The 27811-nt window shown below is 43.0% G+C and overlaps 1 protein-coding gene across 3 annotated transcripts in view; it reads right to left on the reverse strand.

Annotated features, from left to right (window-relative positions):
- Window positions 1–27811, reverse strand: part of DSP (desmoplakin) — a 74641-nt gene that overhangs the window by 16419 nt on the left and 30411 nt on the right. For all 3 annotated transcript variants that reach the window (XM_088471679.1, XM_088471680.1, XM_088471681.1), the window contains exons 6-20: window positions 27107–27157; window positions 25411–25572; window positions 22940–23044; window positions 21803–21898; window positions 21295–21420; window positions 19957–20109; window positions 18770–18924; window positions 17547–17673; window positions 16963–17197; window positions 16636–16859; window positions 14193–14359; window positions 12627–12765; window positions 10599–10792; window positions 6968–7130; window positions 6425–6508 (exon numbers count right to left, since the gene is read on the reverse strand). In XM_088471679.1, coding sequence (XP_088327805.1) covers window positions 6425–6508; window positions 6968–7130; window positions 10599–10792; window positions 12627–12765; window positions 14193–14359; window positions 16636–16859; window positions 16963–17197; window positions 17547–17673; window positions 18770–18924; window positions 19957–20109; window positions 21295–21420; window positions 21803–21898; window positions 22940–23044; window positions 25411–25572; window positions 27107–27157 — 2181 coding nt within the window. The remainder of the gene's footprint in view (window positions 1–6424; window positions 6509–6967; window positions 7131–10598; window positions 10793–12626; window positions 12766–14192; window positions 14360–16635; window positions 16860–16962; window positions 17198–17546; window positions 17674–18769; window positions 18925–19956; window positions 20110–21294; window positions 21421–21802; window positions 21899–22939; window positions 23045–25410; window positions 25573–27106; window positions 27158–27811) is intronic.

Genomic DNA, 27811 nt, shown 5'->3' on the forward strand with positions numbered 1-27811 from the left:
GATTATGGCCCATAACAGACTGTTACAATATATTAGTTTACCTTTTTTGGGGGTACAGGCTGATTTCCCCATTTTCACCTGTACTTATCGCCTGTCAACCATGCAAGAATTAACATGCAAATTGGTTATCACCGGTTTTGCAATAGGATAGCCCGATAAACGGGAACGCGCTTCGATAGCAAGAGATATGGTAAGAACTTACCTTTGTTATCTCTGTTTCTACGAAGTCCATTGGGTCCACAGGGTTGACCTTAGGGTATATAGCTGGATCTGGATCCATGGGCACTACGCAGTTAAAGCTTTGCTGCTCCCAGGATGCACTTGGGTCCGTCCTCCTCTATAGCCCGCCCCGGCCACAGGCACCTCAGTTGGTAAGCAGCTAAGGCCGGAGGAGGAGACTAAACAGAGAGAAGGAAGACTGGAACACACAAGAAACCATACTCACAGAAATGGGAGACGGAAAACCGGTGACCAGCTACACAGCCCATTTGAAGCCAGGTGCGTCAGGGCGGGCGCCCTGTGGACCCTATGGACTTCGTAGAAACAGAGATAACAAAGGTAAGTTCTTACCATATCTCTTGTTTTCTACTTCAGGGTCCATAGGGGGTCCACAGGGTTGACCTTGGGGATGTCCCAAAGCAGTTCAACTAAGGGCGGGGACGCTCCTGTGCTGAAAGGAGTACCCGGCGCCCAAAGGATGCATCCTGAGAGGCGAAGGTGTCAAACGCATAGAACCTCAAAAACGTTTGAATTGAAGACCAAGTGGCCGCCTTACACAGCTGAACAGCGGAGGCGCCACGTCTAGCAGCCCAAGAGGGACCCACAGAACGAGTGGAATGAGCCTTAACAGAGGCTGGCACAGGTAAACCCTCCTGTGCATAAGCCTCACAAATAACGGAACGAAGCCAACGGGCTAACGTTTGCTTGTTGGCAGGCCAACCCCTCTTGTGAAAACCGAAGAGGACAAACAAAGAATCCGACTTCCTAACCGAAGCAGTCCGATCCACATAGATTCTAAGTGCCCGGACTACATCTAAGGAAGCCTCACCAGCTGAAAGATCAGGCGACTGAAAAGCTGGCACAACAAGTTCCTGATTAATGTGGAACTTCGAGACCACTTTGGGCAAAAACTCAGGACGAGTGCGGAGCACCGCTCTGTCCTGATGAAAAATCAGAAAAGGAGGGCGACAGGAAAGCACCCCCAACTCTGACACCCTCCTGGCAGAAGCAATTGCTAGGAGAAAAACGGTCTTGAACGTCAGCCACTTGAGGTCCACCACCTCAAGAGGCTCAAAAGGATGACCCTGCAAGACCCGTAGCACCACCGCCAAGTCCCAAGGAGCCACAGGAGGCACGAAGGGAGGCTGTATCCTGAGAACACCCTGGAAAAAGGTGTGAACATCCGGTAGTGTAGCAATCCGTCGCTGAAACCACACGGACAAAGCAGACACATGAACCTTCAGAGAGGTCAGGCGTAAGCTGAGGTCCAAACCTGATTGAAGGAACTCCAAGATTCTGGAAACCCGGAACACCTGAGGATCATAGTTTCTGGATTCACACCACTGAAAGTAAGTGCGCCACACCCTGTGGTAAATCCGTGCGGAGGCAGGCTTGCGTGCCCTAAGCATGGTACCAATGACTGAACTGGAGAAACCCCGAGACCTCAAGACGGCTGTCTCAAGAGCCACGCCGTCAAAGACAGCCGACCCAGATCCGGGTAAAGGCAGGGCCCTTGAGACAACAGGTCCCGACGCTGAGGAAGAAGGTACGGAGCGTCGATGTTGAGACACCTCAGATCGGAGTACCAAGGACGTCTGGGCCACGCCGGAGCAACCAGCACGAGCGTGCCGCCGTCCTGCTTGAATTTCCGCAGAACCCGAGGAAGTAAGGATATCGGAGGAAACAGATACGCCAGGTGAAACGTCCATTTCACCGACAGCGCGTCTACCAGACTGGTGCCTGCGTCTCTTGTCCTTGACCCGTAAACGGGCAACTTGTGATTGTGACGGGAAGCCATCAAGTCCAGCTCCGGCAGCCCCCACCTGTCCACGAGTAGCTGAAACACCTCTGGGTGAAGCGACCATTCCCCGGGATGCACGTCGTGATGGCTGAGGAAGTCCGCCTCCCAATTGAGGACTCCGGGAATGAAGACTGCCGAGATCGCTGGAATGTGACACTCCGCCCAAGCAAGGATGCGAGACACCTCCGACATTGCTGCCCGACTTAGAGTTCCTCCTTGGTGGTTGATATACGCCACCGTGGTGGCGTTGTCGGACTGCACCTGAACCGCCCGTCCGTAAAGAGCAGGACCGGACGACTGCAGGGCCCGATAAACCGCCCGCAGTTCCAGAATGTTGATGGGAAGAAGAGCTTCTTCCGCAGACCAACGACCCTGAAGTGACAACGAGCCGGTCACTGCCCCCCAACCCCGAAGACTGGCATCCGTCGTGAGCAGGACCCAGTCCGGGATCCAAAAGGGACGCCCCTCGACCAGATGAGCTGTCTGAAGCCACCAAGCCAAAGACTGCCGAACCTCCGGGGACAACACCAGCAACTGAGAGCGGATCTGGTGAGGTAACCCTTTCCATTCCGATAGAATCAGCCCCTGCAGAGGCCGGGAATGGAACTGGGCAAATTCCACCATGTCGAATGTTGACACCATGGAGCCCAAAACCCTCATAGCCGAATGGACCGACAGGCGGCAACTGCTCAGGCAACTGTGTATCCTCAGGCAGGCAAGCGACCGTCAAGTGGAGATGATGAAGCAGTACCTCCGGGGGACTTGCCAGCAACAGGAGGTCGTCCAGATACGGTAGTAGCCGTACATTCTGGTTCCGAAGATGTGCGGCCATGACCGCCATAATCTTCGTGAACACCCTCGGTGCCGTGGAGAGACCAAAGGGTAGCGCCCGGAACTGGTAATGGTGTTGAAGGATAGCGAACCTCAGATACCGCTGGTGCGAAGGTGCTATCGGAACATGGAGGTAGGCGTCCTGGATATCCAGGGACACCATGTAATCCCCCGGTTCCATCGCCAGAATGATGGAACGTAACGTTTCCATCCTGAACTTGGGAACTCTGAGGAATTTGTTCAGAGACTTCAAGTTGAAGATAGGGCGATGAGAACCATTGGGTTTCCGCACCAGAAACAGAGAAGAATAGAAAGCCGTCCCTCGTTGTAATTGAGGAACGGGAACAATGACCCCTGCTGTCAGCAAGGACTCTATAGCTTCCTGAATCTGTAAAGACTTGGTCGTATCCTGAGAAGGACTCGTGCAGAAAAACTGGTGGGGCGGTCTGTGCCGAAAAGACAGGGCGTACCCCTGGGAGACCACTTCTCGAACCCAGGCATCCGTGGTGGTATTGTGCCAGCACTGGGCAAATAGAAGAAGTCGGCCTCCCACTCTGGGGTCCCCCAGAGGGAGGCCCGTCCCATCAGGCAGAAGGTTTATCTTCCTGCTTGGAAGAAGGGCGCCTGGCACTCCAGGGCTGCTTCTTGGGCTTAGAAGCGGCCTTGGTCGTCGACTGCCTCGGGAAGGACTGACCTTTTGCCTTGCCCTGAACACGAAAGGACCGAAAAGCAGAGCTCCGTACCTTGGTAGGAGCAGAAGCCGAAGGAAGGAAGGCTGATTTAGCCTTAGCCAAAGTGTCCACAATTTTGTCCAAGTCCGGACCAAAAAGCAACTCCCCATTAAAAGGTAAGGCCTCCAGTCCCTTTTTAGAGTCAGCGTCAGCTCTCCAAGACCTCAGCCACAAGGACCGACGCGCCGACACAGCTGCAGCCGACAACCGAGAGGTTAGCAGGCTTGCGTCTAACGATGCTTCCCCAATGTAGGAAGCCGCATCCCTCATTTGACCTATCAACGCTCTCTGGATCTCCGGAGCATCTTCCGGAAAGGTATCCTCCAAAGCATTGGCCCAGCTCTCGATGGCCTTAGCCACCCAAGAGATGGCCATGGACGGACAGGCCACCGCCCCCGAGAGAGAGTAGATAGACTTCAAACAAGTCTCCACCTTCCTGTCCGTGGGATCCTTCAGGGAGGAGATCGACGGCAAAGGCAGCGTAGCGCTTTTAATTAAGCGGGTAACGTGGGAATCCACCGCTGGAGGAGTTTCCCACTTCCTGCAATGAGCCTCCAGAAACGGATAGTTCGAAGCCAACCGCTTCTGCGGTTGAAACCTCTTGCTGGGCAACTGCCAGGCCCCTGCCATATGATCCGTCAATTGATCGGACAGGGGAAAAACCGTCGAAGCTACCTTGGCCTTTTTAAAATTTGGGTATTTTGACCTGGGGGCCGGCACATCCTCCTCAATGTGAAGGATGGCCCGCACGGCCCTAACCAATGCCGGCACATTAATGGAAGACTTAGCCTCCATCTCCTGGGCCCCGGCATCCGAGTCAGAGTCTTCATGGATCTCCCCGTCATCCGAAGAGACACGTCCGTGTCCGTGAACTGAGCCGCCAGTGAAGCCGGAACGGAACGCTTGGACGCCCGTGGGGGCAAATCACTGTGCAACATATGTTGAAAAGCCGATGACGAAGCCGCCAGACTCTGAACAGAGCTGGAGAGGACGTCCACCCAAGGCGGGGGTACTGCCTGAGGATACCCCTGAAAAGGTACCATCGACTGCTGCGACACCGTGGGGGTGTGCACGTATACCGGCAAACCCGCATAAGGACCCACAGTCTGAGACCCGGGAGGAGACTGCACCAGACGAGTCACACCCGGGGAACGATGCATGGTAGGCTGGGGCAACGCCCTAGAAGGGGCCGCAGTCGGGACCGCAAGTCGGTCCGCGATTGACGCCAGCACTTGCGTAAACATTGCCCACGGAGGATCCTGCGCCACCGGGGGTTTAGAGGGTCCAGGTACCAACTGGCACCGCCCGCACAGACCGTCCTGAGACAAATCTGCCCCGTCAACCCCTGCCGAACAGCGTCGGCAGGAAAACAACACAGGAGCCTCGGAGCGCTCATTCCCCTCATCAGACATGACACAAACTTTTTTGCAAAAAAAGTGTCTCATCGAAACGAGGTAAGGCGTATAACACCCACGCACTCCCAAGTATGCAACCCAAACAGCCCACAATATGGTACTGAGGAGCACACCGCAGTATGTGACGGACCTCACAAATACGTAGATTTATATAAGTGAGGTACACAGAAAGAACACCCCTCCCCCACGCACCTGCGGGCCGTAGGAGAAGGAAAGGGATAGGTAAAAAGCTGACAGTAAGTAGAAAATAAGCACAGACAGCAGCACTAGCAAAAAGTCACATACCATGCAGAGAAGTTATACTCACTGCACCTTCCGCTACAATCAACCTCCCAGATTCAGTGTCTGGGAGGGCTATAGCGCTGCGAACACTGTCCTTTGCAGGGGGAGAGGTACGCAGGGGGACTGGTCCACTGGAAGCCTGCCTGGGAGCTCTGCGATGCTGCCTGAGGAAGATGGCCGCCGGAGAGCTCTGAGGAGGAGTGGCCGAGTGAGAACAGCCCAGCGACGCCAGCACACATGAGAGAAGGCGCGCTGGGCTGAGGGGAGGAGCGCTGAAGCAGGGAAGGCTGCCTCCCCTGCTAGTACTAAACCCCCCGGGGAAGCCGGTTCCCCGCCGGTACTTACACCCCGGGGGCCAGCGGACACGCGGGGTATTCCTGAAGAGGGGGAGCCCGCCGCCGCTACTAGCGCCGCCGGTCTGTCCCCAGAGACCGGCGGCATGAAGACTGCATTTTCCCCGCGTGCAGCGCTGACAGCCGGGGCGGGGTATAGAGGAGGACGGACCCAAGTGCATCCTGGGAGCAGCAAAGCTTTAACTGCGTGGTGCCCATGGATCCAGATCCAGCTATAACCCAAGGTCAACCCTGTGGACCCCTATGGACCCTGAAGTAGAAAAGTGACATATTCGAGCTCTAGGTGCCAAAAGTTTTCAATGCCGAAAACTTTTCATTTTTGCTTCTAATTGGATATCACCCTAAATTGTAAGCTCACCCATGGGCATGTCTGCATTTATTTTGTCTACCTTATATGTCTCTATTTAATGTATGTTCTATTTTCCCCACTGCTCAACACTGTAGAGATATAGGGCACCCTCCAAATCTACAATTATAATAATGGCAGTGGGTTAGAGTAACAATATTTACATTGACAACACTTAGAGGGGGAACATCACATTTATAATGGGGAAGTAGGGAACAATGATGATAAGACAAAATGGTAGCAATGAAAACAGTGTGGCAAAATACTAAAATAGTGGATTTGGTGAATGCCTAGTAAGTATGGCCCTATTAGTCTTAGTACATTACAAGAAATGCGATGTTAAATAAAGTGGACTACTATGGAGAATGACCATCCAATAGTCAGTATCATCCATTCTCTTCTTTAGAAGTGTACTTTTGTGTTACATGTCGCAAATATTCTCTTACCTTGATAGATGATGCACATTGGTCTGCAGTCTTCACCACCTCTTCTACTTTGTCTCTTTTGCCTTGGATTTCTCCATTCAAATTCTGTGTAACAAATATAAAATAATACAAATGTAAGCACACACAACACATGTGTTATAATACAGTAGCACTATAAAATAAGTATCCACATGGGGATCAAAAGTCCATGCAAGGGAATTGTATAGTGCAAAAAGAATTAAAGGATTTCTGCACAGGTCCAACATTTTAGAGTAGGAGTAATTAGCCAAAAGACAGACAAGATACTGCTATGACTAGTATACATTCATAAGTGATGATAGATGCTCCCAAAGGTTAAATGAATAATCAATGATACAGAGGGATACGACAAAGCTTAATACATATACAGGGAGATGGCGAGTAAAGTGCTAAACACAATTAAAATGGTCAATCACAATCCTGACAGAAGGGGGAACTATAAAATGTCTACTGTTATAGTAGGACTAATATTCCTCATATGATAGTCTAAGGCAGGTAACCGGTCTATCCTGCTATGTTACCTACCTTTTGCTCACTTATATATCTTGCAACAGTGCTTGAATCTGAAAGCTTGGCAGACTCCAAGGTATCTTGCTTGTGTTTAGTGTCGCCTATCCATTTGCTTAGTGTCTGGTACATGTCTTTATAATTGCCCAGCTGTTTCCCTTGCTTCTCCAGTTCCCATGACCTGAAAACAACAGATCATAGCTAAAACACATATCTATAGAATTACATTGTACTTTCTTTGTTCAATCCCCCCAAAAAACAACCAAACATTTGACACCTATTTAACTGTCAGATAAGGATTGTGGTATACAGTACTCAACTTAAAAGGGCAAAGTTTTTGTAATGGAGGACACACAGATTGTAAAGAAAGCATCAGAAAAATCATTTAATATGTACATGTACATGAATTATGTGAAATTTAGAGACTAGCCTCATTGTTATGTATAAGAGTTAAATAACAATATATTTTATTGTTATCTCTTTATTATCTAACTCTTATGCACAATTATTACAAAATGTGTATTGATGTTAATCTTTTATCTTGGAAGTGAATGGTTTTTCCCAGTTAGAGATTTCCTGTGTTAATACAATGGGCCGTATTCAATTTACGGACGAAAACGGCCATTTTTTGCCCCCAATCTGGCGAAAAAGTTTTCTCCATCCCAGACCAAGAGGAAAAAAAAAAAAAAAAAAAAAATGCAAAATCCCTTTGGACCCCCTAATGATAAATTATCGGAAAAAAAAAAATCGTAAGTTGCATACTTTGTCGAAAAATTACTGCGCAAATTTTAGGCGAAAAAAAAATAAAAATCATTGCAAATGGTTTTAACGTATTGGGTCTGATTATTCGATGGGCGGTATGGATGCGTCAAGTGTTTTAAACATCGAACGCGGTCGCAGCAGGCTTTTTGACAATTTTTAAAATTGCGTTTTTACGACACGAAAATATACTTGCACCCATTTTCACGTACCCCCAATTTACGTGGAACAGTAATTTCCTGGAAAAAAATAGCTTTCTATCTTTTTTCACCCAAAATTTTGCACGGTAGTTTTTTGCCAAAGTACGCAGCTTACGATTTTTTACCCCAGTAATTTATTATGTCCAAAAGGGTTCTGAAAAAAATCCCCCCATTTTTAGCCAAAAATAGGGATTTTGCATTTATTTTTTTCTCCTGGTCTGGAGAAAAACTTTTCTCCAGTTTTTTTTCACCTGTTTTTTTTGTGTGAAAATTTTGCAGTTTTTTTATTTATTTTTTTAAAAACTTCAGTTTTCGCTGCTAATTGAACACGGCCCAATATCTATAAAATCCAGAATAATTGTATCTATACTCGTTGTTTGAAGTTTCATGCATTTACCCTCCTTATGCTCTACATTTTATGTGAAAATCCATTGACTTTTCTTCTATCTCTGGGTCTGCTTGAGATTTTTGTTTAGCGTTACGTAGCTATGCATGCAATTTTTATTTATATATATATTTTAATATTTGGGGGGTTATGTAATAGGTTCTGAGATTACTGCTTTAAATTTGGCTGCAAATTTGCTGAGATCAGTTATTATTAAGTAGAGGTGTGCACCGGACCATTTTTGCTGGATTTGGATCAGATTCGTTGTCCAGTTTTAGATTTGGCTTTGCCAAACCGCCGTGACTGGTTTTGGATTTGCACTTTTTTTTTTCAAAAATTTACACAAAAAAAAAAAAACGCACACACACACACAGTAATTTGGGCCTTTTTTGTTCCTAGAGGATTATTAACCTCAATATCTAGTCATTTCCAGTCAATTTGACCACCTCACAGCTACGTGGAGTCAGAGTGCTTTTACGCACATGCTCTGGGGTAATACAGCGTACTGGGGTGCAGTGCACAGTACAAACAAATACAACAATTTTTATATTTTAAAACTGGCAGCTTGGCTCACACTGCATTGAGTTGGATCACTTTTACCCACATGCTCTGAGGTACAGCGTACTGGAGGTGCAGTGCACAGAACAGTACAAATACAACAATTTTTATTTTTTTGACTTTTTTTGGAGTCACTGAATGCAGTGGGTGGGGCATGCGGAGCACCCCTTTGATGGAATTAGACTAAGGGCATTGGACACAGCTTGTGATGGACACAGCACAGCCACTTAGATGGACACAGCACTAGCAGCACACTTGGACACCGCAGAGCAGAGTGCTGCATGCAAAAGCGTGACTGGACTAGAGTGAAATGGCTCATAGTCCCGGCCGCGGGTCCTCATATGGAATCCAAACCACAAGCATCAGACGCCGGGAGGATGACGCTTGGCCTCGATCTGACATCCAAGCATGGTGGGAAACCTCAAGCCAGGACTCTGATGCGGCTCTGATTAACAAGTTTGGAGCGGTCCAGATTCAAGGTAATTCGGACCGATCATCTCTAGTTATAAGGCTCATTTTGCCTTGTAACCAATTGCCATTTAAATTTAGTGGCAAACTCGCGAACATCCGCCAGTTTCGTAATCTCAGAACCTATTATATAACCCCTTGACCTAAGATCTCACCTTAGCCCTGTGCCTTTCTCTTTAATATTTTTTATAAAATAAAAGATATACATATTTTTGCCCTTACACAGTACCAGCGGCGGTTCCTACCTTTCTCCTGTGGAGGAACTGCCACATCCCCTTGCCTTGGCCGCGGTCCGGCTACTACTCATTGCACATGCGCGTAAAAAAGAATGTGGAAAAACCCCACAAACAAGCCTTGTGCATGCGCAGCAAATATAGCATCGGCTAGGGGCTGCATCAGCTGCAACCCTTAGAAGCCGAATATAATAAAAGGAGATGAGGGTTCCCATTGGAGGCATTCCATCTGCTAATGGCAGTCCCAGGGAAAGAAAACTAATCCCCCGGGACTGCCTGTCTGATGTGTGATTAGCAGAAAGCTCCTCCAATGGGAAGCCACTTCTGCTTTTATTATAGCAGCCACAGTAGGAAGGTAGGAGCAGCTGCTGTATGTAGTAGGGGACTGGGGGCTCAAAGAGGAGTGGTGGATTTTACTGAGGGGGGGCGTGCTCCAGCCTTTAGGTAAAATTCGCCACTGCACAGTACCCTATTTCTGATTGGTTTATTCGGCTCTCCATCTAGGAGTATATAGAGACATTATGCTGGATTTTCTCATCAATTACAAACCCCTATTTTTTTGTTACTATGAGGGACTACTATGTCCACCTATTGTCTAGAAGAAGCAGGATACACCATTCTTTCTTTCTCACAAGAAACACCCTTTAACTGAGGACTATAATGCAGATAACAGTATATTTCTTATACAGTAATGTGTTGATTGTCCTGTGGGGAATAGGACAACATTTCACATTGACATTATACTGTTGAGGTAGCCCTGTTCACAACACTGAAATGCACTAAGTATACTGAAAAATGAAAATGAAAGCAAAGCAGTAATTATCCTGCTCATGTCAGTAAGCCAAACTAATAAACGTAAGACCATGAATGAACAGAGATGAAATGTGAATATCAGTAATGCAGCATTTATCAGCAATATTCACAAAGAAAAAATTATCTGCTTATCACAAAAAAGCAGCATACAAATCCTTTTTAGCAAGTATATTCTACCTATTGTATTACTATGTGAGGTGCATCTATAAGAGACTCTAAACACATTAAGTTACCGGTCATCAATCTCTTTCTCTATTCTCTGCCAGCGCTCGGTCAGTTGATTGGCCTTATCGGAGAATTTGGAGATGTCCACCTCACAGTAAGGATAGGACTGGGAGACGCGGTCATTGATTTGTAAGGCTTTCTGCAAATCTGCATCCATTGCTTTCAGCTGCGACTTTTTCTGTTCCAGCTCAGCCTTCATTTTCTAAAATGAAATGTTTAACAAGTGATTGAAAATAAAAGACCACAAAATAAAAATGTCAAATACAGACTTGTTGGCCATTCCATTCAGAAACAATATCATCAATATAAACACAAATGAATGAAAAGATCATCAATAACAGAGAATGAAATGGCCAATGCACTACAATAGGCTGGCTGAAGTTTCATATCATAAAGCTGCATAACTGTGCTGCATCTGTCCTGGTGTATGTCTATGCCAGGGAGAACACAATGGTGCCTAAACATTAGAGTTGGTAAAGATTTTAATTATGTAAGGAATAATAATTATAATAATATAGAAATGGTGGTATGAAATGATCAATGGATAATTGTATAAAAATTATATCTGTATGCGAGAACTTCAAAGCTGATAAACATTTATAGGGCGAGAAAAGATTTCATCAGTCAGGAGGTGGAGATAGGCAATTGGCATCACCAAAATGTGAATATTTACATCTCATTTGGCCTTAACTTTTTATCTTTGGCTATAGCAACTTTATATTGTTTATTGCTCATACAGTAGTTTGTATTTGAGAACACAGACATGATGAACCAGACATTATTATACTGATAGAGATCAAGTTGATGCATTGTGCAGGAATAATTAACACTTTTAGAAAGTGACTGTATGCTGCGGGACAACGGTCAGAAAAATGGAGTCAGACATGCTACTGCCTACTGAGCAGGCCCAGTAAGTCACATTTTAATAGTTTATAGGCAGATCTGTAACTAAGGTGGTGCAACCTGTGCCATGGCACAGGGCAGGGGGCGCTGTTTAGGCCTGTCAATTTTCTATTCATCACTCTTACTTGTAGCCTCCTCTTCTTTTATCCCATGCATCTCCTGGTATCCCCCATCTCTTCCCTGGCCCTTCCCCATGAGGCCATGGCCCTTTTTTGGGTGTTTCGTCTTATGTCCCTAATTGAAAAATAGGGTGTGTGTGGGGGGGGCGCCAATGCTCTTTCTGGCACAAGGCTCCAAAAAGTCTAGTTGCGGCACTGTTTATAGGACACACAGAATCACAGGTGAAATAATTAGCTCCATCTGTGGATCTTTTAAAATGCGTCAGTGAGTAATGTATACACCTGTGCACCTGCTCGGTGACCTGCAAAACGTGACCTGTGTGGTGTCCTGAGGACAGAGTTTGAGAGCCTCTGTTATAGGCAATAGCTGCAATCAAAACAGTTAAGCTGGTCATACATTGAACGATAATCGTTCAGATACGGCCGATGCACGACAGTTGTGAACCATCATTCAGGATATGCACATGATCAATAATCGTTCAACACTTGAAAATGTCTAGAAATTCTGAAAAATGGTTGGGATTGTTTGATCCACCCAACTGCTGTTCTGCCGATTCTATGCTCAGTAGTAAAGATCATGCCCACACATTGTGCAGTGTATGCTGGCACAGCAATTATTGTTGAATCACTCAGCCTCTTTACCTGTTGGGTTGGTTTGTCTCCATTTTTGTTTAGTCTATGGCCAGCATTACAGTTTAGGAGAATCCCTGCTATAACAAATGTATATTATAACCATTTGTTGCTGGTTTTTAAATGGGTCATTAACTCAATATATATTTTTGTATTGTAATTGCTAGTCACGCTAAATCAGATTTTTTTTTTTTTTTTTTTAAAAGGTTATGTGCTCTAACCATTTAGAAAGTGTCTGCCAGAACTATGAGGTATTGCAGCCAACATGTTAAATGGCACTTAGTATCCTTCAAAGAACACATTTTCAAGTGCTTGGAATAAAAGTTAGATTATATTGACTGGTGGATCAACTTCTCTATAACGGCATATTATTGTTTTGCTTACCTTCAATGTATTTCTGTATGCTTCAACTTTAGCTGGATCAAGAGAAATGGTTTCTTCCTCAGTCAACCTGGCTTCATAAACCTTGATCAGATCTTCTATCTGAAGAATATTCTGAAGTAGAATCTTCAGTGACTGGAGTCTTAAAACGCAAAGAAGCAAAAACATTTAGAAGGGAAAAAGCATCAGAGACTAATTTAGAATATTAGGTATACCCACTTATTTCACAAACTGTATAAAGCATTGCATTACTTTAAATATTCAACATTTCAGAGTGAGACTTTTTTTTTTTTTTTTTTTAAGAAAACCCATGGGAAAACTTAAAATTAGATATTTTACAATTAAAACTTTTTTCTGTCATCTGATAGCTAAAATGCACTGCCCCGTCGCTTGCGGTAAAATGCATGAGTATTATAGACCATAACAAAATAGTTATCAGATTTTATTAAATGTAGGCTAATACTGAAGATATTTACCAAAATGCTATCTGTTAAAAAGGGACATTACAGTACAAGTTAAACCACACTTGGACATTGGAGATCTATAGCGGATGTGCAACTACAATTGTGTCTGCTTGACTGAGGGGCCTATTGATTAAACCTAAAAATTCTCTGGAGATAATTAGCTTTAGAACTCTCATGGAGTTCTACCTAATTATAGGTGGAATTCATCATTCCACCTCTCCATAAGTATCTATTCCGAAAAGCTGTCATTTTTGCGATGACAGCTTTTCGGGAAATAGATACTTTTTCCTGCCTACACTACCTTATCGCATCTGGAAACAGTGCTGCGCATGCGCTGTTACATCTGTAAAACCAGCGCATGCGCAGCACTGCCTATAGATGCGTTAAGTTTGTGTACCATACACACACCCTCCCCCCCCCCCCCGACTTACCTGTCCGCACAGCAGCCGCCTCCGGCTCTGTCCTGCTGGTCTGTCATGTGGTTTCCCAGCAGACCACATGAGAGATTAGAAAAAAAAAAAAAAAACTTTTTTTTTTTGTGTTTAAACTTTCTTGTGCTCTGCTGGGGAGCACACATGTCCGACCAGCCTCCGGAGCTTGAGGACGGAGCAGAGCGCCGGAGGGACTCGTCGGGGGACCTGCACACGCGGATACAGGTAAGTTTCACCTGCTATTCGCCACCTCACAGTGGCGAATAGTAACTGCATCAAATTCCGAAAATGTATAATTTTCGGAATTTGATGAATACCACAATTTCCACATCCCCATACTAATGTATGGAGAGTGTGGAAATTAACGCAGGGGAACTTAGCAAGGAGATATCAGTGATATCTCCTGTGCTAAGTGGCTACATGAATACCAAAATAACGTTATTTAAGGAAAATGTCCTTAAAAACGTTATTTTAGTGTTGATGAATAGGTCCCTGAGTATGTTAGGAGAAGTAAATAATTACATTCTATAGATGTATATAGCGTAAGGTAAGTTGTGAAAAAAAAAAAAGATTTTACAAACTGCCATTTGTACAACTTGAATCAGTAATTTATTTACATGTTCTATTGTATTTTATTGTGGGGTATACATTGCAATCAAACATCTATACTATACCTCTCCAAGTGGTCTGCAGAAAATCCATTAACATTCTCCATTTTCTTTAAGAGGATATTAAGCTCAGACTGCAGGTATGAGGCTTTATCAGAGTCCTTTAAACTCAAAATCATCTCCTTAATCTTGCTAATTTGTGTGGATATTCCTTGTCCCTCTCCTCTCACAGTCTGTTCAAGGCAAGCAGAGAGAGAAATACACTTAACGTACCAGGAAATCACACACAACACTAGGTCAGGCACGCATGTACACAGACACTAGCAAATCATTTTGTAATAGCTATGGTGATGGATGCACATGAACAGCATCCATTATTGGAGTCTCAGATTAGCTAGTATAATAGTACGTTTGTACACTGGAAGTCTTTATTCAAAACCCTGTTGCTTACTATAAAAAGACTGCTGATAAATTTAAATTTCACAGCTTCTTGGAACAAAGGTGAAATATGGTGGAACAGATCAAGAGAGTTAACCACCATGTTCATATACATAACAGCACTGTGGTCAAAAACTGTTTCAAATCATCACAGAGCAAATTATCAATATAAAATATTAGGTGCATTTGTTTAGAATTGAAACAAAAGTAGTTTTTGGCTGTGACCAATGCATTGTGGCCAACCTTGTGCATACATTGCAGTGAACAGTTAGTGGACATCCAAAGTTACAAGTTAGAAAGACGCCAGTTATATCTGTGGTTTAGCCAATATCTGAAAGACTGGTTACATACCTTTAGTCAACAGTCACTATTGTCAATGATTGCAACAGTGAATACGCCCGATAGCATAATAACTACACAATTGTCATTTTAACCGTGTCGACAGTATAACTTTAAACATGATTGTAAAGCATCATGTTTAAAATTATATTAATGATGCCATCAGCATTCTCCCGTCGGCATATTCACCGTCGATAATATGACTTCTTACCCTCAAAGACAGAGCACCTGATGTTATCAGAGCAGGTGTCAGTATCAGGAGCACAAATGAGACCGCAAACAGAAGGATTAGGTAAGAATGTACATTGGTCTGGTTTCAAGGTGAAAGAGACTCTAGCAGTTGAAATGCGTTGGTGGATAACGGGAGAAAGCAGGCAGACCAGAGTACATCTGTTGGAAGGAGCCATTGCACCAGTTTACGCCACGACAGGTTTTTATACCAGAGAAAAAAAAACATTGTTGATTGAATATGCTTGTTGGTGCACTGTTTACACCTTCTTATCTGGTACGCTGATATATTCCACTAATGGTGGATGTTTTTTGATCATTGTTTTAAGTTGAATTAAAATGGTGCTTCATTATATTTACATTTTTTTCTTCCTTTGGGGGAGATGTTCTAAGTCTTGAAAAGTGATAAAGTGGAGAGTCATAAAGTGCAAATCAATCAGTTCCTAACTGTCATTCAAACACAGCCTTTAAAGTGACAGGAGCTGATTAGTTGGTTAACAATCACTCTCCACTTGATCCCTTTTCAAAGCTTAGTACATGTCCCCCTCTGTGCCATGTATGGGAGTTTTGGAGTGTATGGAGAGCAAGAAAATATCAAGTAATCCAACTGATGGATATTTCTGAGTCCATTCAAAGGAATGTGATTGGATGAGTGACCAAGTCTTCACTATATATAAAAGACTTTGATGATGTTGTATGTAATCTATATGAAAGCACCTGACCTTTTTCTGTTTATGTATAAACATTGGAGTAATCATGCAGAGCAGTGTATGCTTAGCATAGTCCCTTAAGTAAACTTACTTCATACAAGTTAACATCAATTAACAGCAAAATAAAAAATAAACAAATCTCAAAATGCAAGTTTTGTAAATATAGGATAGAATTCAATTAAGAGTGATGTGCAATACATTGCACATTATGGGACCCCTATAACAGAAAATCTCCAATTTAGTGGCTACCACAATGGGCAAATATGTGCAGGTGCGCAGAGGGGGGGTGGCAGGTACTATTACTGCAGCGCAAACCCCCACCGCTACTTTACTTCGGGCAGGGAGAGAGACGACCGACTGCTGCTGCAGCAGCCTCTCTCTCCAGCCCAACACACACGCTGCTGTCACGCTGTGTGCTGGGCTAAGGATAGAGGCTGCTGCAGCAGTCAGTCCTCTCTCCCCCAGCATTATGTGTGAGGTGGTAGCGATTGCGCCCCCATCCCCCGTCACCCCCGTGTGACGTGCGCGGCTGTGAACATATTAATTTTTTATTTTTTTGTAAGGAAGGCACCTGCACCTCCTCGCTGTACCTGGGCTTGGCAGAGATGTTGGCAGTCCTTAATGTGTGTGCAGGTGTACATCATGTCAATTTATGAAAGTACAACACCCCTAGTTGAATTGACCCCATAAACTCAAGTTGGCCATTCATGAATGGCATGACACGTCAGCTGATCTAACAAAAATAATAAAATAAAATTGTGATAGTTTCCTTTTAAGTCTTAATAATGGCCTACCTCTATATCATTAATTCGGTATGGGAAGTCTCGGAGTGTCTCTTGATTAACACTATACACATTTTTTTGCAGAAGTTTGGTCTCATTGTTCTCCAGTTGCTGGCGAATTTTTTGCAGTTCAATCAACAGCCAGTTCTCTTGTTTCAGCCGATCCTGGTCAGACCCTACAGGTTTGCTTCCTTTCAAATTAGAGGCGGTGGTGTTGGTGACGATTTCTACTCTTTCTGCTCAAAAAAAAGGATAAACGAGAAAAACAAAAATACAGTTGAATATGAATTATATAGTGATGGCAGTAAGTTTTGTTATTAATACATAGGATCTACAAACCATTGCTTATTTGAGGTGGTCTTGTCTTAATATTAGTAGTGGTGGTTTGGTAGTTGGGGAGCTGTACCACCAGAGTCTGATAATGCTTCTGTGCTTCAGAGAACTGAGAGTGCATTTTCCTTTTCTCTTCATCGCCGAACATGTTTGAGCCCTGGCTGTTCCTCATGAATTCCTGATAGTGTATCTCCAAGTCGCTTACAACCTTCTGGTAGTCATCTTGGCGCATAGTCTTCAGCTGTAATAAGAAGTCAATGGATTCAATAAAAATGGTAATTTGCAATATTTTGTGGGAACGAAAGAATGTTCAATCAATATGATCATAAATGCAAGAATTAAGTATATATTTCTGGAAGCATAATCGCAGGACCCGGAAACATTGTACATTCATCATCGGATGTACATCTCTGAATCAGGCACATTATCAATGTGGATACAGAAAAAGATCTAGGGAATCCAGTTACTAACAGCGCATTTGGACCACTCATTTGTTATTTTGTGTTGACCAAGGACTAGTGATCCCGAGTGTTGTAGTGAGCTGCAGTTAGGGGGCTCAAGTTACATCGTTTTTCTCTATTGTTCAATACCTTAGCAAGGGTCATAGTCCTAATTTTCTCAATGTCAATCATGCAGTAGTGCCAGGACACCAAGCTCTTCATGTTGATGTAAAGTTGGTTCCAGAGAGTCAAAATTGCTTCATAAAACTGCTCAATTCTGAAAAAGAGCACATTTATTTCTAGAACTGACCGCATGTGAAAAAGGTAAAAAATGTTAGTAATTCATTTTAATCACACTCTCCTACTGTAAAATGGAGACACCTCTGCTCCAAGTATGTAAGCATATTAAGGTAGGCAGTGAAAGTTACCATGCCAGCTATGCAGAAAAGGCAAGGGAGTGTTGTATAAAAGTGGAAATAATCAGATGTAAGGGGGTTGGTCACAAACTTTACTAAATAATAATAAAGTATAACAGCATAAAATAATCAGTAGCATGTAAATTAACATAGGCTGCAAAATACCATCTAGACTTCGCTCACAAATTGCACACAATAAATATCTAGCCAGTGCTCGAAGTGGGAATTTAGAGGCAGAGGTATGGAAATTTGAATCCCCCCCCCCCACCTCTCACTCCCTGCTACCCTTTTAGCCCCTGGTTCTCTCACCCTGCACCTCTCAGTCTCCTCTCTCACCCCCCATCACTTCTCCCTACTTGCATCCCCCTCTCTCACCCCCTTCTATTCTCTTTAACAGAATCCCTCTGCCAGCCCCTCTCTCCGATTCCCTCTTACCTGCTACGGTGCATCTGGAATGGAGCCGAGGCCTGGGAGCATTGGGTCCCGGCTTCATTTTCACTACAGTATAGTCACCACCGGCCACCAGCCAATCACGGCTCACAGTCTGGCTCACTTGCAAATGAAAGGCAGGCTTTTTAAATTTGGTGTCCGGCCGTGAGCCAATGAGAAGCTGCCACTTGTTTATTGTGTGCAATATTTATTTATTGTGTGCAATTTGAGGGCCCTCTAAGTCTAGATGGTATTTTTCAGCCTCTGTTAATGTATTATTTATATGCTACTGAGTATTTTATGCGGTTATACTTCATTATTACATTGTAGTACATCTGATTATTTCCACTTTATTCGACACTTATTTGGTTGTATGTTCTACAGTACAGTTTTAATACTTTTCATGAACTGATATTTTTGAACAGTGTAAAGCTTTCTAGGAGTTCTCAAACTTTTATTGGTTTTGAATTTGAATGTTTTTTTTTTATCTCTGAGTAACTGATATAAACAAAAACTGGGAATTCTTACTTGGATGACAAATCCACAGCTCCTGGATTTGGGGGTGGGATAATCAAACTGACTGAAGGAACCACCATGTCCAGCCCACCAGGACCGGTCACGTTCCACTTGCTGCGTTGAGAGTTGTTCTTTAGAATACATTCATCACCTTTGTGTATTACTTTCTGTGGAGCAATTTCAACAAATTTATGTTTTATCCCTTATATAATTTTAAGATTATATACAAATACTAATGATATGATGTGTTTAACATTTTAATGTAAAAGTAACAGATTTATGGGCCCCATTTATAAATGAAGCATAACCCCTTAAGCGCTCGCTAAAGGGGTTATAACATCCTTTCTGGATTTAACAAACAGCGGTAATCTAAGATTACCACTGCTTGTTAAAGCATTGTTCTCGCCATGTTCAGATGGCTAGAGCGATGCGGTCCCCTTTGGTGGCATGGGGACCCGGAGCTGCCCTACTGGCTTCAGCAAAGCCTTCCAGGCACTGCCGGGTCCATGTCATGCACATGCGCAGATGGACCGTTGCGCATTACACAGGAGCCCGTAGCTGGCAGCGTTAGGCTGCCAGCAAGTGAGTGGAAGACCTCGCCAACTAGGAGTACTTCGCTGGACCTCAATCGGACGGTAAGTATTGACAAATACCAGTGGCATTTTTGTTTGTTTCACAGTGATACTAAATGAAAAATGCAGCTGGTGTTTACCTTCATTAATAAATGGGGCCCTATGTTTGAAAAGCCTGTAAGCAAAGAAGGGGCCAGTACACATCACGTTATTTTACTTTGCCATTAATAAAACATGATTGGCGAGTGAAATGTCTTCAGGTGACTGGTCACTTTGCTCAGTTTCCTTTTTCTTCTCTAAGCGATTATTCACCATTTTTATTACAATTTATTCATTATAATCCACCCTTAAAGTTGTTGTAAATTGAGAAAATGAATCCATGTGAACTTACAAGAGACATAATTGAAGTACAAGACTTCAATGTGATGCTGTCTAACTGGGACCTAGTGAGTATTCACTGACCAGTGCCACTCACTACTCAGAGGCCAACAAATTCTTCATGCCCAAATGGCTCAGTCTGTCCTCATATAGAAACAGCATATTATTATAGATAGTACAACTGTGTGATTCACATTTATCAGGGGCAACCTGGGTAAAGTAGTTACACAAATTAGAAATGCATATTACCTGGTCCTGCTTGTAATCACAGAGAGCCTTCAGGACGATTGGCTTGTCTCTCTTGTAGTCTGGGTTCCGTGGTTTAAGCTGTACTATTTTTTTGGACTTATTCACCAGGTTCTGAACCTGTCTCTTATATTCATTAATTTTGTCTCGTTCTTTCTGATGAAAATAAATTTAAACAAAAAAAAAAAAAACCCGACAATTAGCGATTTTATCAACATACATAAAAGATGGAGACAAATGTACAATGTTTAGAATACTCAACACATGTACAAACTTTTCTGCAAACAATCACTATATAAACTTTGCTTAGTGAAGTGATAAAATTAGCATTCTTCAGGAAGAGGCATGTATATAATCAAAATCTTTGGGTATTATAATATTAGAATTATTAGTAAAGTTGTTATTGAAGAAACAAATGTAAAATCAAAAACCTATCATAGTATAATTACATTAGATATTTGCAAAGTGGTTCTATATGGAAATAGTATTAATTATACCGCTTTTATACCGAAATTCCGTGACTGACCCGGAGGTTGGAACAGGGTTCCAATCCGGATCAGACTCGGAATTTCCCCGGTGCCGACCCAGGATATTCCTGAGTTGGCATGGTTCACACCGGAGCCGGGTCTGCAGAGACCCGGCTATTCCGGCGTTGAAGTGGACACTTGGAGTTGACGTCATCTCCAAGCGCCTCTGAAGCCGGCCAATTGGCAGGCATGCGGCATGATCCAGGTCACTGTGACCTGGATCGGGCCGTTTACACTGCAGGGTTTCACGGGTTATTCCCGTGTTTAACCCTGCAAGTTACCTGGGTTGGATTGCTGGGTCACTCGACCCAGCAATCCAACCCTTTCCCCTTTTACACCGAGGAACTACCCAGGTTAACCCTGCAATAACCCGGATTTTAGCACTGGTGTAAAAGGAGTATAAATAACAATGTATTGAGATATAATGGGTATGCTCTGCTATAAATGTGGCACTAGAACTTTTGTATTGAAAAATAATATTATTTAAACCCACTGAAGTCCACCACTGGTCTCTTACTGTGGTGGACTTCATAAAGAAGTCTAACTTCAAGAAAGTGCCTCTACAACAAGTGACAAGCCGAGCCCCTCTCACTCTCTTAATCGGGTATATCGGCATAGGCTGGGTGCAGCTCTGCAACGTTGCAGCAACAGTCTAATGCAGTCCTGTAGCATTGTATAACAAACAAGAAAGAAGTAGGACTGTATAACAATGTCCTGTACTGACGTAACTGCTAGTTGTTCTCTCTTTTCACTATATATCCAGATATCTGGGCCTGTTTTCTTAGTGATGTATGAGATATTACTGGGACCATACCTCTAGGTCTTTAATCATTTCCAGCACACGTTGCAGTGGCATGCTTTTATCACATAGGTACTTCTTCCGGATACTGTCCTGGAGATTTGTCAAGTAGCTTTCTGTGCTCTGTGCCTCTTCAAAAAACTAAAAAGTACAAATTACATTAAGAACAAGATTAACACAAACTATATTTAGCTCAGAGTGCGAGACAATGGTAATAATCTGTCTGGTGAGTAATTTGACAATTTATATGCATGAGCAATGCCAGTTATATTATTATGGCCTTATCAGCCTTCGAGTTATTGACAATGAACAATGTGACTCTTGTAGATTGAAAGGTGGTGGAAGCAAAGGCGGTTTAAGAGAGGACAGGGCCAGTGTGCGGGCCCGTTCCTCTCTGCCAGTGCAGTAGTCTCTGGGAACAGGACGCACGTGCCATTGAGTAATATAATCAAAGTTTCCAAATTGGGTTAACTATCATTTGCCCAATAAGCAAGAAAAGATGTAAGTTACTGCATTAGCTTACTTGGAAGTAGGCAGAATTTTCTTTCAAGTGGACATCAATGCATTTGGTAATCTGAAGGATCCAGCTCCATTGGGTCTGCAGTGTATCCATATAAGCCTGGAAAAGAGAAGCCTTGTTTAATATGAGAGAGAGAGCGAAAGAGCGAGAGAGGGTGCAGAAATAACATTGCGTTGTGTCTATGCAGCAATAATCCATCTGAAATAATAGCCCTCACTGAATACTGTTATTATTTTCTACTGTGCAGGAGCAAATAGTCGCTCAGCTACGTGAATATCAGCACCGCGTGTGGTTTGCCTGCACCTCTGAATCAGGCCCATTGTGTTCAGTCACATCAATCTGCCCGTTAGGGGTTCTCTTGTTCGGCTCCTCTTGCCTGCAGCTTGTCCCTTCCTGGCTTTTTTGATTGCCCCTCCCGGCAGGTGCTGTGCAGTCTCTCTCTCTCTCCTGTCTCACTCATGCTAGCCACACACAGACTGGGATGTTCTGACAGTCACTGAGACAGAACATGCTTAGCAGCGCCACCTATACCACCCCCCCACCCTAACCACACAGCCCCTCATTCTCTGCCTGTTGAGCTCCAGCCTTGAAGCAGTGGGGCCCACCAGGAATTACGTGGCTCCCGTCTGGCCAATCCGAGATCATGTACAGGAGAGCGTGGGGGAGGGGGCCAAAATATGCCTCCTATGTCAATCCCTACCTAGCCATTTTAAAACAGGTTGTCTGTCTTGATCAGAAAATGGCTTTCAATCATCTATATAATCTGTGGGTGGTAACTAGTAAAAACGGTACTACTGCCCCCGTCTGCTCATGGTTGCCATAAAACTCTGATTCTTCTTTGCACTTATCTTCACAAAAACAAGTACAGCAAGGTAAAATTTGAACAACAATCTGCCACCTTGTCTTTCACAGCTTGGAATATGCTCAAGGCAATGTACATATGGATGAGATGTCAAACTGTAGTTCAACCTGCACCTTGCTGTTCTTGTTTCTACAAAAGGAAGGCACAGATAAGCACATGTATAATTATGGGCTACTGCTCTCCGTGGTCCAATGAAATAGTTATTTTACACTTAGCACACCTTTAATTTAATGCCAAACCTTTTGGTTTAGAAGTTCTGTCTTTCATCATAATCCTACCTCAACCTTGTCTGATGCTGGGTGCTGGTTTATAATCAACTGGTCACTTTCTAGTTTGAGCTTGTTAAGATCTTTTTCTTTAACTTCCAACTGGCTCATTAGTTTCTGGAAAGCAAAAACAAACAATACATTTCATTCTTGGTAACAAAAACACCCTTTATTTCAAAGCAAAGATGCATAAACCCTAGAAGGTTAGGTATGCTGATCTGCTAATCTTATGACAAGTAAATTAATCTAGCAAATATAACACCCCCAAGAAATAGAATATGAAGAATACTCAACAGTCAACACCCAATTGCCAACAATTTAAGGACACACTGACCCAAATATTGAAATCAAGGTCTAACCAGACCTAGTGAGGACCAGAATTTATCTTTCTCAGTTTGCATGATATTGAAAAAGGATCACTGCATTATTTAGGAAAATTATAGTAACAGCATTTAACAAACACAGAAACACTCAAAAAGTAATGCAAGACAGCTGATAAGTCAAAACTGCAGTTTGGCCATTACTCGTGGATGATATTGCCAATAGAAAATCCTTATAAGATGTTTTTACCAGTATTCCTCAGAATAATAATGGCATTGGAATAACTATATATTTTTGGGAGATGTGTTGCCGGCTCACAAGATTTACTTACTGTACCAGAGATAAAAAAAAAAAAAAAAAAAAAATATGAATTGGAGCCATTGCTAGCTGACATATTATTTGGATCAAGTTTACAAATGTGTAATTAGTGCGGCATGAAATTAAAATCTGGGTCACTCCCTGGCCTCATGGTCATGATATAATGGAACGTTACAAGAATTCACCAACGGAATGTTTAAACACACTGTTATATTTGACACATGAATGGTGCTCCATATGAACATATCTGTATTAAATGTATCTTCCTTCATCACTTTGACAGAAGCCTCACAATAATACTCTGTGCAGTTGGTGGGCTCGGCCTCCTCCATCATCACTCTCTCAGTCTATGGCTTCAATTGCATTTACCCACCTCTATCTAGATTATCATCCTTCCTTTACCATCATCTTTAATACCATCCTTGTCTGCCAAATCCCCAATAGGCATCTCAAACTTTAACAATTTCCCTTCACTCATTCTTTCCCATTTTCTCTTTTCTATTGCATTCCACTATACTTGAGCCACACTACCAGGGGTTAAAGTGGGCTGGAACGGGGAGGAACTACGTTCCATCAGTTGCATTTGAAGAGGGAGCATGTTGCGCCTCTGCTGGTCCACCTTACACCTTGTCCAGCACAGTTCACTTTTACTTCTGATGCCAAGCTGTGCACAGCTGTCCATATCAATAGATGTGACGTGCGGCTCTATAGTGACTTGACCTGCTCCACCTCCTATTGCTCCAGCGGGAATGGGACACAGTGACGTCATGAGGCGCCAGCACGTCAGGTAGGTCCGGCGGCGCAAAAAGGAGCTACGCAGCAGTCGACTGGGTGTGGACTCACTGGACTGCATTCATCAGATTATTGCAAGAAACGCTCCAGAGCCAGCTAAGAGCACTCGAGTCAGTGTTGGTATTGATACTGATACTACTACTACATAAGTTACTTCCATAAATGAGTGTGCTGCTTAGAGCCATAGCAGTCATGACGTCGCATAGAATAAGTGAGCCAAAGGCATAGCCAAATTGTATTGACAAATTTAGTGAGTCCAATATGATAATCATCTATAGTATAAGGTTAAGAACTAATAATGTGATGTGTAAAAGAACAGCTGATCATTATACAGTACTTTCGAAGTCCAACAGCAAATTCTCAAGAATGAACATTCTTGCTCATTTAGGTTAGTCATTCTACGGGGACCCGCCAGGTAGGCAAGAAGGGGAGGGGCTAGGGACCCGGCATTCACTGTAGGGAGGCATCTGCCAAGTGCAGAGGGGAGGAGGGGGGTATTCCAACACCTCTCTAGGACCACTTTAATCACTGCACACTACTTTAATTTCTTCCCCCCACAAACCTTGTCTGTACAACTTTATTTTATGAAACTGTCATCATTGCCCTGGGCGCCAAACCCCATATCTACGCCCCTGCTATTCAGAATTACCACCACTTATTTTTCCAGCTTCACCTTACAACTATAAGGACTCACAGATCCAACTCTACATCAGCACAGAAATACATCTACATGACACCACAACTGCGTTGCGAAATTTGTGGCCAATCCAGAAAAATAAAAAGCATTTAGAATTAACCTTAGAGAATGATTCTGAGATTAGTGTAATGATAGATGACACTTCCAAAAAGACCATTAAAATATGTGACATTGTCTTACATTTTGAAAAAATTTACGACAAAGTGATGCACTATCGAGATAATAAATGTTGAATGATATTCTATTTTGTGGAGGGAATGGACTAAAATTAGAGAATATCTAGTTCTGTTTTAGAGCAAGAAAATGTCCCACAGTTGAGGCGTACACAGATGTCCCATAAACAATGCTGACATACAGAGAAAGCTTCCTGCTTCCTTGGAATGTCCGTGTTCTTGTCACTCCAATCGTAGACTAGTTCTTCTTCCTCTCGATCATTGATCCACATGATTTCCCTGGATGTGGCCTGAATAATGCTCTGTAACTGCCGCAATTGATCCATTCTTTCAAAAGACGCTTTCTAAATGTATGAAAGCAATAAATGTATATTAGGACAATTATACAAGTAAGACCCGGCTACCTGGGTAAGACACATTCTGTTTATTTACTTTCTTAAATTTACACATTCACTTTTTTCACAGCTCCTATAACAGAAGGCTGTTGTCGCTAACATTCTATCTATATATATTTTTAAACTGTTACCCTATAGGATTATAGACAAATCACATATCACCCTCAACCAAGGAGTATGAGGTACAAATGGGCACATTTAATGCTTGTACACATGAGCATTGAAAAGTAAATAAGGCTAATGAAAGCACAGATGAAACCTTACACTTTGTATTAGAATTCTGTTCATTAACTCATCACAAAGCTTCTCTGCAAACTAGTGTATTATGTACACAATACCACGCACTACACTCCCTTTCCTTACCTGTGTGGAGCAGGCAGGGGTAGTGCCACTCCCAGCCTATCCCTTAAAGTTTTTAAATTATTAAACAAACTCCCTCTTCCCTATTGCCAGTGAAGAAGGGTACAGGTTTATATTAAAATTCCCACACCGGTGGTGCTGTATGCAAATTGCAAAGGTCCGGAAAAAAAAAAAAACTTTAAATGAGATACATGTTGGCAGCAGGGTGGCACATTGGTTAGTATTACAGTCTCTTCGTGCTGGGATTTCCACTGCCTGCTCTGGTTTCCTCCCACAGTCCAAAACTTAATGGTTGGTTAAGTCAATTCTGACAAAAATGTACTCTGAGTGTTTTGTTGTTGGGAATTAGACTGTAAGCTCCAACATGGGAATGAGACTGGTGAGAATTATTCAATATACTCTGGAAAGTGCTGCATGATTTGGTTGCCGAAATAAATTAATATATTTAGTATCTTAAGTGCCACCGAAATGTTGGCGCTCTAAGAGATGACTGAGTACACCTAATGGTGGTGCCATCCCTATAGCCAATTGTAAAGCGCAATGGAATTATCTTGCACTATATAAATAAATGTTAGTAAATAAATAAATCTACCTAATGAGTGCTTCCATAGAACTTCACTGTATTTTGAGCATTAAAGCTTTTAAACGCTGCCTCAATGCAGGCTTGCCTACCCTCCTGATTTGGTCGGCCAAGATGACACAATCGTGCGTCTCTGCCCCCAATTCGGCATCAGTGTCTGGCCACGACCTCAGCAGTATGCAGGCATAGCTCCCTCCCGGAAGGAGAGAGCAGAATTTCGGCAAGTATACCCCAATACCATAAATATGATAAATATACAAATAGTGAATGCTTGCCAGAAAGTGTGTGTTCAGTATAGTACGTCATTTTTGTAGCATAATCTACGTGCTTTCATTGGGCTTTGTAAGGGTAAACTTGAAATAATGCCCATGTATACATGGTCTTATAGATATTCAGTATGTTTATAGGCTTAGGAAATGTACAGCAAGTGAAGATAATAGGACATTTATATACGTACACTTCATAACAATTTAAAATTAACAGCAAGACATAAAACATGTAAAACAATGTTACCACTCATAACTATTATTCATCGGTACTTACCAGCAATGCGTCATATTCTTCTTCTAATTGATAAATTGCTCCTTTTTCTCGCTAGAAAACAAAAGCAGAATACAAAAATATGAAATACAGTATTAAAAAAAAATGGAACTGCTCAACATTAATATATAAAAGGATATTGTAATATAAAATGTAATGTATAGTGTACAATAGCAATTTTTAAATACACACACCTGGATCTAACGTTAAATTGGATGCTGCTGTTCTCCTATTTAAGGGAAAGGCGTGGCTCTTGGGGAAAGCTGCCTCTTACGGTAACAGGTAGGGTCAACCTAATTAAAATAGTGGTGCAACCCAAATTCCTCTATATATTACAGCAGTCCCTAATATATATCCTCGCCTCTATCTTTTGGAAACTTAATAGTATGAATTAATCTTTGGTGTGGGCAGGTCGACAGCCCCAAATCTATTTTGATGTAGTCACTAGGTCCAGGACGAGTGGTGGCAATGGCATGGCGCTTCCTCACTTTAGATATTATTTTGCCGCACAGTTAGCTCATATTCGGTCATGGATTCAGGATAGCTCTCTGGATCATCTTCCCACTATATTTGTCTACCAGACGATCCTTGGCCATACTCCTCTGCAGATGTTATTGGGTGGTACAATTTCCAGTACTAGTCCTCCTTTGCTTAGCCAGGCAGTTAAGATATGGTGCGAGATACATAATTTATTACAGTTCACTGACC

The sequence above is a fragment of the Taudactylus pleione genome, unplaced genomic scaffold (genome assembly GCF_031769625.1).
Source record: "Taudactylus pleione unplaced genomic scaffold, aTauple2 ptg000116l, whole genome shotgun sequence".
Lineage (NCBI taxonomy): Eukaryota > Metazoa > Chordata > Amphibia > Anura > Myobatrachidae > Taudactylus > Taudactylus pleione.